Raw genomic sequence first — 14326 nt, forward strand, 5'->3', positions numbered from 1 at the left:
TCCCACTCTTTGGAACAATTTCCCCTGAGGAGATCTGTCTGAAAAACTCTTTATCCTCTTTGAAATCTCTCTGAAAAACACATTTTACAAGTGTCTTTTCTAATCATTATTTCTTTTTTATAATGTTTTATATTATCATATTTTTACTCATTTTTATTTCTGTTTCTCTGCTCTAATGCTGTGCGACCTTCAAATTACTTTTGAACTGTTTCCTATTGTTTGCCTTCAATTATTGAATCTTTAATCCCCACCCTTGTAACTGTATTTTGAAAGGTGTAATAAAATGTATTATTTACTATCATTTTGTATCACCTTTTTTTACCTGTTTTATTCTATGTGTAACTTTTTGTTTTTAATTAACTGTATTTTTTAAACTACTTTAAAATAATTGTGCATCTTTTAAAGTTTTGTATCTTTTAAGTCATTTATATTGCTGTTCACTATTACTGTAAATGAGGGTCAGCCCCTTATAATGTTAATCACTGACTTCATAAGGGAAGTTATACTTCACTTTAAAAGTGGCTGACTTGACAAAACCTAAATAAAACAGTAAAAACCTTTATTTTTCATTCTTTCAAAAAATATGTCTTTTACACAGGCAGTGATTTCATGGAGATGAGAATACTTTATAATGAAGTATTCTGTGGCACACCTTGCACTATTTTGTATTAACATGTATTTATTCTACCCCTTACTGTGACATACATTAACATAAATATAGATAAACACAAATATCCTCTGAGCATATTTGTTTATTTAGTTAATATGATAAGGGATCATCTCACAGTATCTGCTTCTCTCAAGGTTTAATACAAAATCAGTTTTATATGAGAATTCCCATTGAACCATTTGACTCTTGTGTTACAAACCTGTTGCACTGGCTCCCCACTGTGGACATCAGAGTATCAGCAGTTGAATTTGAGTTTTTCACAGTGACTCAATCAGAATCAGATGTATTTGCATATTGACAGACTATAGCAGCCTCAGGTTGCACCCAGGTGTTATTGTCTGTATCGCCTCACCTCTGATGTTCAGGCGTAGAGACGCCGTCTGTGACCCAACTGTATGAAAACGGTTTCTTTAACACCAACATTTGAAATAGGAAATTTGAACCTACACCATCACAACCACAATCATCGACAAGCCTGTTGGTGCAAACACTAAACTTACATGTAACCTTGAGGTATTAATGTTTTCTGACTCTGCGAAAGTTGTGCTTGAAGCAGAATGTCAAAGATAAAATCCAAGGCCCTCTCCCATTGTGGTCTTCTATATACTGTATATAAAGAAATTAGTGTTGCTAGCTGCAATGCTTTAATATCCCATATCATCAAATCCATACATCAAATACAATGTGTATAAATCAAGAATGATATGGAGAATAAAACCACTCCAAATTAAACCATCAGAAATAAAACAAATTTATCAAACGTATAAAAGGATTCTATTTCCCATAAACAACAATTACTCTTTCCACCTAAAACTAAAGTTGTTTTTTGTTCCATTTTAGAATCTTTGCAAATACCTATAGACATTTACAGCAGACAGATGAACAATGCTGGAGAAATACTATAATTATGGCTTTAGCTATAATTACGGCTCTTTGCTGCAAGATGAGTCCTGAACGTCCTGAATCACTGATCCTGAATCTCTCCCTCCTTTATCTCTCCTCTTCTACCTTTCCTTCTCTCACTCTCACAGCTCAGCCTGTATCTACCTGTTGTATCCCCCAATTTAGAAATGATCACGTTTACCATCAAGATCACTTTTTAAGAGTTTTAAACAGGCGCCTCAGCAGCTACAACCTTTCACAAAAATGTTATTTAACTTTGAATAGCTTACAAATGCTATAAACACTTTAGGGTATCAGAAAAAAATAATTATGACGTAAAGAAATTACGTCATATTAGCTAAAATAATAATAATATGTCATCTTTGTACAATATTAATGTGGATCCAGATAACATACAGATGTGGGCCACTTCAGGCAGTGATGTGACCTTAACAAAATGGATGTGAACCTAAAGTGGCCCATATGGTAAATAGGGAATATGGCCCAAATAGTACAATACTAACTCGGGCCACCTTTGGTTGACATGGGGTATTGCTTTGGCCCACTTGTGGCCCGGATCCGGCAAATAGGAGTGGATTACCCAAGTGCCAAAGGTATATGTGGGCTGAATGTGGGTCAAATCTATATGGTATGTGCCTCGTCCGGTTGGGGTGAGCACAGACAAATGGGGGGAGAGAGTAATTGTCATGTTTAAACTGTGTCCGACTGGTTGTTATAATAAGTAATTAATCCCAGTGAGACTTTCTGATTGGTATTCTCACAGGAGAAGAACCCACGCGCGGCTTCCTCCCGCGGCTCCAGCCTGCTGGTTCCTCCCGGTTGTAATATGACACGGGGGGGGGGGGGCTGGGCCTGACCTCCCTCGGCTTCCACCAGCAGACTAGCCCGGCCCTTCTTTCAGGTCCCGGAACAGGTTGCACAGCACACACGGGTGGGGCTCTTGTCCTTCCAGCTCACACACACACACACCCCACTAACTCCACCCGCGCAAAGACGCACAGCAACTCGGACGGAGCAGCTCACTCGACGGTGATCACCTTCCTCCGCTTGTCTCGGTTTCCACACGCCGCCACTCGCCCGTCGCTATGTTCCGCTGCGGGATCGCCTACCCCCGCTGCAGGTGGATCGTCCCCCTGCTGCTGCTCTTCGCCATTATTTTCGACATCATCGCCATCGCCGCCACCTCCGGATGGGTGGAGGACGAGGACGCCGAGTCCCACTACGCCAGCATGTGGGAGCAGTGCCGGGGCAGGAACGACATCTGGCACTGCATGTCGCTCACGGACGAGTTCTGTAAGTGTCGGATTGCACTGTGGGATACAAACAAACACACACACACACAACACAACACAACACAACACAGAGAGAGAGAGAGTAGCATGACAACAGAGAGGGATGCATGTTTTAATGGAGCTGATCAAACCAGCTGAACCAGTACAGGTCTCACTGGGATGTTACATTCAACATTCACACTCTGTAAAACTGGAGGGATTCGACCTCTGTCCACAAACAGAAACTCCGGGCTGAGGAGAGAGAGAGAGAGAGAGAGAGAGAGAGGCCTGCAGCTCTCTGACTGAACTTTGGTCTTCACTGTCTGTATGAGGCTGGATTCACGCAGCCTACGTGACTGGGATTCTGCCTCATTTCATGTCCAGTGTTTGTATCTGTTTGGCTCAGAGTGTTTCAGTTTCACTACAAATCCTCAACGTCGATGGTTCCAACAAGGAACAACTTCCCACAACTAAGTCAGACAGAGTTACCTCCTCCCCATATGACCGTATATCCTTCATGGTAGGAAAGGACTGGGCTTTACAGGCAAAAGTCAACAGAAGAAAAGTTTAAAACCGAGTTGTGATCATTGTTTATGGTTCCTCGAGACTAAGAGATTTTGCAAGGTTGCGAAATGTGACAGAAGAAGTAGCTTGATTTACGTCGTAGGATTGAGCCAAACACGAACACATTCCAAGTCTGTGTGAATGCACTGTTTCCCAAATCGCAATATCAACTTACCAAGGCTGTAAAGTGTGTCTGTTGGCTTTACAGGTTCACAACATCATGTGTACAACAAGGAACAACTTCCCACAACTAATTCATATGGAGTTACCCCCTCATTATTATCCTTTACTGTGGGGAATGACCAGATGTTTGTGGGCTTATTCAAAGAAGTGAAGTTAAAACACAGAAAGGGATGAGTTATTTATTTTATCTTAAAGTTTGACACCTGTTTTTTTTATCTCAAATTTTGACAAGAAAAGGATCCAGATACCAACTTATTTCCACTCTCACTCGTTTCCATTTTAAAGTTATCAGTTCCCTAAATTTACCAGATTATTTTCATCAAGATCCATTAATACCCTTGGAAAGTGGTCACCTATTTGAAATTCACCCTATTTCACAACGTCAAAGAAAGTGAAGTGAAATTCCAAAATTAAACGGGTTCTTTCCCGACCCGAATCACATCCTTCATCCAAGTATCGTGGAAATCCGCTCAGTTGTTTTTGTGTAATCTTGCTTCAAACCAGACCAACAAACCAAACAATCGGACAGGGGTGAAAACACAACCTCCATGTTGGAGGTTACAGTCGACGGATTATTGTAAAAACACCACTCGAGAAACACATTTTTCTTTTTAGAGGAGCATTTAGCCGAACACCTCAGGCAGACTTTGAATATTTTAAATAGTTTTGTGATCTACACCCTACAGAGAGACGATGAGAAGCAGAGTTGGCTGCATGTCTGACATGGTAACGCAGATGAGACTATTTATAACTGTTGTGAGTTTTTCCTTCAGTGTCGTCCAAACAATAAACTGAGCTTCGTTTAACAATAGATTCTTTTCACAGCAGCGATTTTGACATGATATGATACGTAAACACAGCTGTATCTATAAGTATATATATCTATATGTATATAGATATATATAAGTAACGCTTGTGTTTAAGATGCTGAAAAAGGTCTTCAACTTTAATTTTAAAGTTTTATTATAGGAATTGAGTACAAACCTTTCAGGCAGATATCAACACGTCAACACTGGTAGTGGTGCTGATACAGCATTAAGGAGAAATTAAAATAAAACGACTAAACCGAAAGGGGCATTAAAAATAAAAGATCTCTCGCCCTGAACTGAAACGACGTCTGTTTTCATTCTCTCTCCCTCTCATGTTGTATTTGAGTTGTTCCACAGCCAAAGTCACCAAACAAAGACGCCTCTGTTGTTGCTCTTATCGGACGCTGTGGAAGTCACTGAGCTCGTAGCACCTCCATCCATTTTATGATCTGCAGAACACGTCAACGAGACCAGTCGTTCTTTTTATCTGATGATTTTCTCCAGTTTGCTCACTCCGTGTTACAGGTTAATGGTGTCAGTGCTTCTGGAGAGTCCTCAATCAAAGCTCTGATCGCCTAATATTCCCAATAGTAGTAAAGATTATCGGTTTTGAGATTCATGGCTGTTAACAACTCGCGGTGTAGGGTATATTGATAATTGATTGATAGTCAAAGATCCTTTTCAAGCTAAAATTTCAAATATTTCTAGGTTGTAATGCACGAGAGTTGGTTGTTTTTCTTGGTCTTTAATGGCGTCACCTTGTCCTCTAATACATGGTGATGTGTATTTTATCACATTGTATATTCTAAAGGATTCATTGAGAAAATAATCGTCACATCAGTGGATAATGAAAATAGTTGGTGCAGCGTTGTGTGCAAAGTTCACTATGTGTCCATATACGTAAGACTGCAGCCATAATTGTTGTTAATATAGAAAACCTTTAAAAATGGTATCAAGATGTAAAAATGTGTGAGTGTAGCTGTTACAACGCATGTGTTCCTTTGGTTATTGATAAGACCTAAAAATTAGAGCTGAATAGGAAATAATCAGTTTGAAAATAATTTTATTGTTTTAGTTATTTTGCGAACGTACCAAACTGTCTTCTTAACATCTGGAGGGAGGAATTTCTTCTCCCATCTCGGTTTCATATCATTTATATTGAATATCTTTAGGGTTTCGATTGTGGGAGAAACTTAGATTTTTGTTTCCATTAAATTGGCCAAACTGGAATCGATAAATAAAACAATAATCTCGATAGATTACTGTTCTTTTGCTCCACTCTCCTCAGCAGTAGAGAATCCTATTAGAGATTATCAGCGTGAACTCCAAACACACAGTTCCCAATGTAAACTGTTGTGGAGGCAGGGCTTTACTTCCTGTTAGCGTGTGGGACTACACATTGTTTTTCAGGAATTCTCTGGTCTCGCTTGAAGTCGTAGATCAAGATGTTTTCTTTGTGTGAGCTGCTGCCGTTTTGGTCTCAGCACGACTGAAGCAGTTGAACAAAAGACGGCCTCAGCTGCCAAAAGGCCATTGGCTGGATCTGTGAAACATTTTGGCTCTGAAGCTCCCCTGAGAATTCTTGTATCAGCGCTCTGTCCTGAATAGTTGCGAAGGTTTCTATGTTCTGAGCTAAAAAACCGAGGAAACAAACATGAGCAGCACAATTGATGGTGTGCGGATGTAGGACGTAGTGAGTGTTGGCACCAAACAGACTACATGTCGCTGTGTTCAGGCTCCAGATGGGAACAATGGGAATGTTCATGTGTTGGCATGAGTGCATCATGGAGAAAACATGTGGAAAGTAGATCATCACTGGATCTTATAACTTCCAACCCATGTGTTATTTTGGGGATTGATGCCGATATCGATACTAAGGATACTAATACTGATATATCGGCTGAAAACTTCATGGCAGCATTTGGTCTTTGCTCCAATGTGATGAAACAAATAATTTGACTGACATCCGATCAGCCAAATAACAGAAATTGCATTCTTATATAAATTTACTATTTCACAAATCAGTGTGACACTTTCAAATTACTCAATGAACCAGTATTTTCATCGTTGGTAAATCTTTTGACCATTTTCTCAAATTTTTCTTTTTGTTCCAAATTACCCAGCTTCGTTTTTCTAGAGCTCAAGGCGGACGTCAAATTGAAATTCCCTTTTTTTTTTATCTGATAGGTTATTTATATTTTTATTATACTGATATTTGAGAGACTGAAACCAGTTGGCAGCCATCTTTGCAACAGCTTCGGGGAGTTAGTTAAGGATAACAAAACCAGGCTAATATTTGAATGAATGGGTAAAGAGCCACAACCTCATGTAACGACTACGTTTAAACAATCCCTTGATATCCTCCTCTTCTGTGTTTATTCCAAGTTCCCACACTTTCTAAGTGTTTAAAGTTTGGCTGATGGTTGGCTGTTCAGTGGGAGGGGCACACCATGTCTCATACAATTTTAGAGATTAGTTTCTTCAGGATTGTGAATGTGGTTTGCGAGCGGGTTTCGCCTTAGAACTTGTTCTGAGGACAGTGAGCTGAGTTTATTCCTGCTGCCCATAGGAAATCATTATCCACGTTTGATAAACATTAGCCTTGATTGTAAGACCACGGCCGAAGGTTCCCCAGACATGGAAGATATGACACATTTCTCAGCGCTGAGATTTGTGTGTGAGTCAGAGTGTGTTTGCATTTGTGGAACCCCAAAAAAACCTTGTAGTAATTGTACTGATTGTGTTGAATGCAGCTGGATATCCTTAGTTTTGATCAGAGGAGGGAAACAGAAGCCGAAACAACTGGATGATGTGATGTAAGCGTGATCGAGACTGGCAGTTTGAGTGTTCACCTGTGACACATGCAGGCGCACACACCCAGACATGAACTCATTTACACCGTATACAGAACATTCCCAGGCTTACAATGGAAACAGGCACAGGCATGAGGACACAATGCTAAGTTGTAGGAATAAAAAAAAAAACTATTATAAAACTAGAATGTGACTCAGTCGAGCAACAGTCCTCTTAGGAAACCACATTTAATTTCACTAGATCCCAATTTGTATGTGGATCTGCACCAAATTAGATAGATTAGATATCAGTCCACTGAACATGTATGATTTTTTTCATTAAGCTCCATCCTTTTACTTTTCTTTCAGAAATTAACAAAAATCGTGAAAAACTCCCTATTTAGTAACGCAGAAAAAGAAAGTCCTGAATCTGCCGCCAATCTGGATCCTTACTGAAATGTAATGGGTTCTTCCCTGTCGCATAACACGTCCGACCAAGTTTTGTGCTAATCGGTCCGGTAGTTTTTGCGTAATCCTGTTTACAAACAAACTGGACATGAACTTCTAGGAATGCAATTTTAAAAATGCTTCTAGTTTATGACCTCAAACAGCGCAGTGCACATCTTTGTTAGATTAAAATGTTTTTACCTCCACCACATTGCAAGATATAACTCTCAAAACCTCAGTTGGAATGCTGAGCTAGAACTAGTTTTTATCATCGTGTTCCTTTTTGGGAGAACAAGGTTATTTTTTCCACAGAAATGCTCAGACAGAACATTCGGTACGAGTTTCTTGATGCTTTCGTTGTAGCAAGCGGATTTCTGCAGTTATGTGATTGTTATATAAATGTTATGTGGGAGAGTCCGAGATTTGCTGTGCAGCCGAAATCATCAGCAATGTTATGTTGCTGGACAGTGTTATCTGGAACAGGGATAAATAAAGGAAACAGTGATGGTGGCTGCAGTTTGTCTATTTAAATCAGGGTTTGGTGTGTGGGTGTCTGGCTGTGCTTTAATAACGACATCTACTCTAGAGACGATATTGCACTCATTGTTTTTGTGATCATGTAATTCATTATTCATTAAATCATCGAGCTAAAAACATTAATTAATGACCAGATTAATTTCAAACCAAAACAGAAACATATCATTATTTTTCACATGTTTAATAATCATTGTGTTTGAATAGCTTCTACTTAAACACTGTACTAGTGGGTTTCATCATGTTGAAGCTCAGGTTGAGCCTGAATTTGTTTAACAGAATTTGACGTGAAAGTGTTGCAGAGTCCATGTGACCGCTGGAGTGAAATTGTTTGCGAGCTTGAACGCCACTTAACATTATTATGAGTAAAAGAGAGGATTGAACCTGTCGAACTAGTATTTGTGTGTGTGTGCGCGCATGAGCATGATAAGAGGAGTGCCTCAGGCTGAGGTAGGAGGCGAGTTTCTTGAATACACACACACACACACACACAGACACACACCCTCATACAGGTGTGAATAATTTAGGGTGTTGGCTGATTCAGTAACAGTGAACTGGGTGTAACAGTTTGATGAAAATCTACACGGTGGGTTTGGCTTCAGTCAACCACAAGAAGACACGTGTTAGGATTATCTGCACCAGTTTAACTATCATCAGGTTTATATTGAGAAAACTCAACCTGCATGTTTAGGTGACGACTAATGTGAAAGAGGGTTTTTATGTTAATCACAGAGGTCATGTTAAACCTGTTCAGTAGAAAATCAACACTCAAAATATCTGTTTTTAGAAGCATGAAGGCAAAAATCACTACGGCCGACATGGTAAAAAGCCTCTTTTTTTTTTTTAATCCCTTCATATGGAATCCTTTAATATCTAAAGATCCACATCCTCTCTTGGTTGCAGTTTGTTTGCTTTAAACTCTATCGTTTCTCTGTAATTAAAGAGGCCATGTCTGCAGAGAGTCGAGGAGTGACAGAGAGCGAATGTGCTGTGAAGGGTGTGGCGGCTCCTCTCCCTCTCTGTCGATATCGGCTCGAAGCTCGCACGCTTGAGGAATGTGCCGTCATGTATAAACGTCGTAGGGCTAGAGAGAGCGAGATCACGCGAGCTGCAGAAATGAGAACAGAGCACGAAGACATGTTGCCTTTAGTTTCCATAACAAACACCCAGTATTTAGTTTTCGCCTGTATTGACATGACAATAAGCGTGAAACGGGGAGAGAGAGAACGAGGCAGGACACGCAGCGCAGGGCCGAGTCATCACTGGAGCTTCAGTGTGCGAGACTTCAGAGACTTCAGGAAGAAAAAGCCATAACTATTGATGAAATGTTTATAGAGGCCTAAAGGACATAACAGAACATAAAATGCATGTAAACTACACACTACACTCGAACATGTGACTAATTTGTTGTGTTGTTTGTGTTGGACTCCAGCTTGGGCCAGAGCAGTGGCTGCCCTGATGATCATCGGCCTCCTCATCCTCATCGTCGCCTTCATCCTCTCCTGCGTGGCTCTGTGCTGCTCGCTCAACATCTCTCTTCTGCCCGTCATAGCAGTAATGTTGATTGTTGTCGGTAAGAGACACACACACACACACACACACACACACACTAACCAAAACCTAACCATGCCTAACTCATGCTTAACCTGCCCACCACAATTCACATCTAATCCTTGTGATTCAGTGAACCCAACTTTATTTTTCTGACTTCTAAAAACCATTTAAAAGATGGTGTTGTGTCAGAATAAGCTGGTTTTCATTAAATGAAAAATAAATATTACTAAAAGGGAGCAGTAGGTTTCACTGTTGTGGTGGTTTAGTAATGTGTGTGTGTGTTGGGGTTTCCCCAGAGTCATCAAGGTCAAACAGAGATGGAGGTTAACAGGGTCATAGGGGTGAAAAATGTGGAAGTAAAAGCGACGAACACGATGATGTGTGAACGTCTGACACCAATAGAAGACGTGCGAGGGAAAGGAAGTGGATAAAGCAGAAAGTGCGTCAGCAGTTTTCGATGGAAGGGAGGGGTTTTGGTGTGACGTTACCATGGGAACAGCTGGCTCTGTCTGTTAATCTGACTGACTCATCTCACACACACACACACACACACACACAGCTCTTCACTGGAAGACGGACAGGTGAAACAGACAGTGATGTGTCAGTGTCTGTGTCAATGGGCTGAAGAGAGTTCACCTCACTCTGCCTCCAATAAATGACTTGTGTATCAATCAGAAACCTGACGGGAGAATATTAACAAATAAAACTGAGATCATAACCCCACTGACAGTATCTGTCTGTGGTTCTTTCCACTCACCAGTTATTAGAAATAATAATGTTTGTTCTGTGGATCATAGAAATCAAACCAACATCCTTATATCACGGTTATATAATGTTTACGTTGGATGTAATGTTTAAACCCAAGAACTAAACAAAATTATATTAAAATATTGTAGATATTTCTTGTTCATTTTTTAGATAGATTTTCATATCAGTCGATATCGATAATTATCACAATAAATGTCAGATTATCATTCAGTTTAAAGGCTGATTTGTGCTCCAGAGTGAAGGTTGTAGTTTTCAATTCTTCTTCATGGGCAGAGAATAAAAAAAAAAGGAAAAACATTTAAATTTAAATCGGGTGCGGCCAACAAAAATAATAAAGAAAGTGTGTTTGCTATTTGCAATGACCATAACTCGTAGCGCTCGGAGCTGCACAGAGAAGTTTGCCACTGACCTTTTCCATCCGTGTCTCCCTGCAGTGATCCTCCAGGTCATCGCTCTCATCGTCTACCCCGTCAAGTTCAACGAGCAGATCTTCGAGGGCCACTACTACTACACCTGGGCCTACGGCTTCGGCTGGGGCGCCACCATCCTCTGCATCGGCTGCTCCATCCTCTTCTGCTGCCTGCCGCGCTATGAGGACGAGCTGGCCGGCACGGCCAAGACCAAATACCTCTACACCTCCGCTTAGAGACATTTCCTGCACACCCGCCCAGTCGCAGCCGCGTCCGCTTAACACTCTGAGCTGGATGTTGTCCCGGCCATTAAACATGTACAATTTCATCATACATCCACGATGCTGCAGTTAAAATCAGTTCAGCGGTGGAAAAAAACCTCATCTACCATCCGAGAGTGAAGTCAGAAGTCAGGCGTGATTCTTAGCGGAAGTGGACTGTGATTGGATGCTTCAACCGCTTTAATGTACTAGATTAAGTCAGCGTCATTAATGTTTTTTAACCATGCTATTTTTTTACACATTCAACATATTGCTCACTTTTTACCTGTAGTCGTCAATGCAAGATCACCCAAGTGCACTTAACCTGAGGGGACGTCTTCAAGTGTAAAGCTTCGTTTTCTCCTGATTTATCTTAGTGCTCATAAAAACTTTGATAAAAGAGCAATCGAGGCTAAAAATTCTGCTCAGAATACTAAAGAAATCGTTAATCATCATTTGTTTTTGTGCGCTAAAATGAGTTTCTCATTCTTCAGTGTGTCTTTGCTGTGCGTAAGGATGCAAAGGCCTAGACTCAGCAGCTGAATGTAATCTATACATATGCTAATATATGTAGTTTTAGCTCGTTTGCACCTTTTTTATGCATTTTTCTATAATTCTCGTTTGCTGTCTCCAGGTTTTTTGAATTCTTACTGACTTATTACCAAAGGGGTATCACTGTGGAGTTTGCTGTGCTGTCTTCGTCCCTGTTTTGAACACTATTATTTTCATTCTTCATGCGTCGGCGCGGAGGTGTGATGCTTGATATGCTAGCGAGGAGGAGACGTGTGAATTTTCTGACTTGGCCGCAGTTGTTGTTTCTGTCATTTTTAGCTGGAAGCAAATTTAGATTCAGTTTCAATTGAACTTGAGAATGAATCTGTTTACCTGACCACGATTTTACTTCCCCCCCTCTTATAATTCCCTCAAGGGTTCAGTTCATGTAGAATTTGTACAATACTGCAATAACGGTCCAAATGTATGGGAACAATATGAACTCTCATCCTGTGTTTTCCATGTCTTTGCTTCAAAGGGGGTGCATTTAGAGAAAAGACCAAAATATTTTTCAATTGAGTCCCTTGGGAAAAAAAAACACTAAAAGTATTCATGTTTTGATGCCATTGTCTGGTTTGATGAGACTATGAGACAGAGGTATAAAATCCTCAGGCTTCTTCTTCTGCTGTGTCGAATGTATTATCAAACTCGTCAGTCTGGTTTCACTGACTCTCACTTGTTCACAGTTACATTTTTGCTCAGACCAGTTTTCTGCCTGAACACGACCAAATAATATTGTTTCGTTACATGAGCGTACAAAGGGAAGATCTGTGACTGATTTACGATAAGCATTAGAGTGAGAGTGGATTCAGGCAGGTCTACACTTGAAGAAACTCCGTCTGTGTGTCTCAAACTAACTTTTATCTACAGGAGTGAATCTGTTTCCAGCTCCGACTTTAAAAAACAAAAAAATCCTCAGTTTGGGTAAAAACTGTCACTTTCATCCACTTCTAGAAATCTCCCAGCTATTTTCTGCTGTAGTATGAACTGATTATTTTTGGTAGTCTGTATATTTTTATTCAATAAAGAATTACAGTATTTTGAAGAGTTTACTTGATTATTATTATTTTATTAGATACTGACACTGTGCATGTCTATGATTGGGGAGAAGTTGGAGAAAACGGAAAGGGGTTGTGTGAATATGTATGTGTGCAAATGTTATCTTTTCTCTACAGAGGGACAAAACAATTAAGATTCTCATGGGTATAACATTTAATTTGAAATACAAGTATTTGTAACATTAAAGTACCTTGTCTTTATTTTATTTGAAGTAGGTTTGCATCAGTATCGAAAGGCCTGTGTGAGACATAGAAGGACACTCGGCACTTTAATGTTTATAGGACTGTTTCAATTTAGTCAGTGAACAAAAAAGACGAGTGAGAGTTGGCAGTTGCCTTATAAATCGAGGTGGAGTTGTCTGTCAATAGGAGCAGGGAAGAAATTAACATGTCAGTGAAGAAGACTATAATGAGGCTCAATAAAAAAGCAAAAAATCTATCAGATATCAAAAGTGTTGCTTTGGCAAAGTCAAGAATGTTCTAAAACAATAGGTGCATGGTTGTAAACAGTAAATAATGGCAAATAGCCTGGTAGATAAGAGAACAGGTTGTGTGGAAAACACCTTTTACAAAAGCACAGTGGGTTAAGAATGATAAATACATTTCACAACAATGATCCTCAGGGTGTAGGCGTGTGTTTCCTCGTTAACGGTCAAGTGAGGACTTCACTGCAAGATGCAAACGTTTGGTAAAGCTCAAAGAGAGAAGGGCTGCAGTCTGGAGAAAGGCGGGGAGAAGAGAAACAAAAAGCAGGAGGTGCTCAAGACCAAAGCCGACATCATGGCGGCTCTGTTATGATTTGGACGTATGTGGCTGCTTATGGAACTGGCATTTATACATGATTCCACCACAGGATGAATGTAGAGACACACACAGGAGCTCTCTATGTGCTCACATGCATCAAAACCCACGTGACAAAAGTTTCATAAATCAACAGGACGATGATCATAAACATGAACATAGCAACCAAAGAGTTAAAATATCCTCTGAAAAGTCAAGTCAATCACGTGACGTGAGTTTGAATGAGCTGAAGACTCCACAAGAAGAAAAAAAGCTGGAGGCAGTTCCAGTGAAGGCCTCTGACAAACAGCAAACTGGAAGATACAGTGGGCTGCGAAGAATTTCCCCTAAAATATTAGGACCCAATCCTACAGTGTCTCCCACCCAATTCTGATGAAGTTGAATTGTGTGTTCCAATACTCGAAGGGATCGTCACCACACTCATGTTGTTCACAAACAATACACAGATCCACAGATGTGAGTCATGATTTATGAGTCAGCGCACACACCCAGAGAGACACACCCTGGGACAGGCCTGCTGAGGGTTGGACTTTGCTCAGCGTGTCCTGACATATCTGGTTTCTCTGTGAGGGAGAGAAAGAGAGCAGGGGGTGACGAAGAGGGAGGGACAATGACACGAGGGTGAGAAATACTGTGAATGGGAGAGGAGGGCAGATAGATGGAGAGAGAGAGAAGGGAAAGAAATAAAACAAGAAACATGGAGAGGAGGAAAGTCTAAATAACTCCAACTATAAGAATAATGGGATATTT

The 14326-nt window shown here is 40.4% G+C and overlaps 1 protein-coding gene across 1 annotated transcript; it reads left to right on the plus strand.

Annotated features, from left to right (window-relative positions):
• Positions 1 to 2521: 2521 nt before the first annotated feature.
• perp (p53 apoptosis effector related to pmp22) lies at positions 2522 to 11277 on the plus strand. Its single transcript, XM_034608195.1, has 3 exons — positions 2522 to 2866; positions 9606 to 9746; positions 10930 to 11277. The coding sequence occupies exons 1-3, from the start codon at positions 2659 to 2661 to the stop codon at positions 11139 to 11141; spliced, it is 561 nt and encodes a 186-aa protein (XP_034464086.1). The 5' UTR covers positions 2522 to 2658; the 3' UTR covers positions 11142 to 11277.
• Positions 11278 to 14326: the final 3049 nt, after the last annotated feature.

This window comes from Hippoglossus hippoglossus, chromosome 15 (genome assembly GCF_009819705.1).
Source record: "Hippoglossus hippoglossus isolate fHipHip1 chromosome 15, fHipHip1.pri, whole genome shotgun sequence".
In the NCBI taxonomy this organism is placed as follows: Eukaryota; Metazoa; Chordata; class Actinopteri; order Pleuronectiformes; family Pleuronectidae; genus Hippoglossus; species Hippoglossus hippoglossus.

Excerpts from the sequence above, each read along its gene's own strand:
- perp (XM_034608195.1), top strand. The coding sequence starts at position 2,659 with ATGTTCCGCTGCGGGATCGCCTACCCCCGCTGCAGGTGGATCGTCCCC. Across the intron at positions 2,867-9,605 it reads GTCGCTCACGGACGAGTTCT|CTTGGGCCAGAGCAGTGGCT; the intron begins GTAAGTGTCGGA and ends GTTGGACTCCAG. Across the intron at positions 9,747-10,929 it reads AGTAATGTTGATTGTTGTCG|TGATCCTCCAGGTCATCGCT; the intron begins GTAAGAGACACA and ends GTCTCCCTGCAG.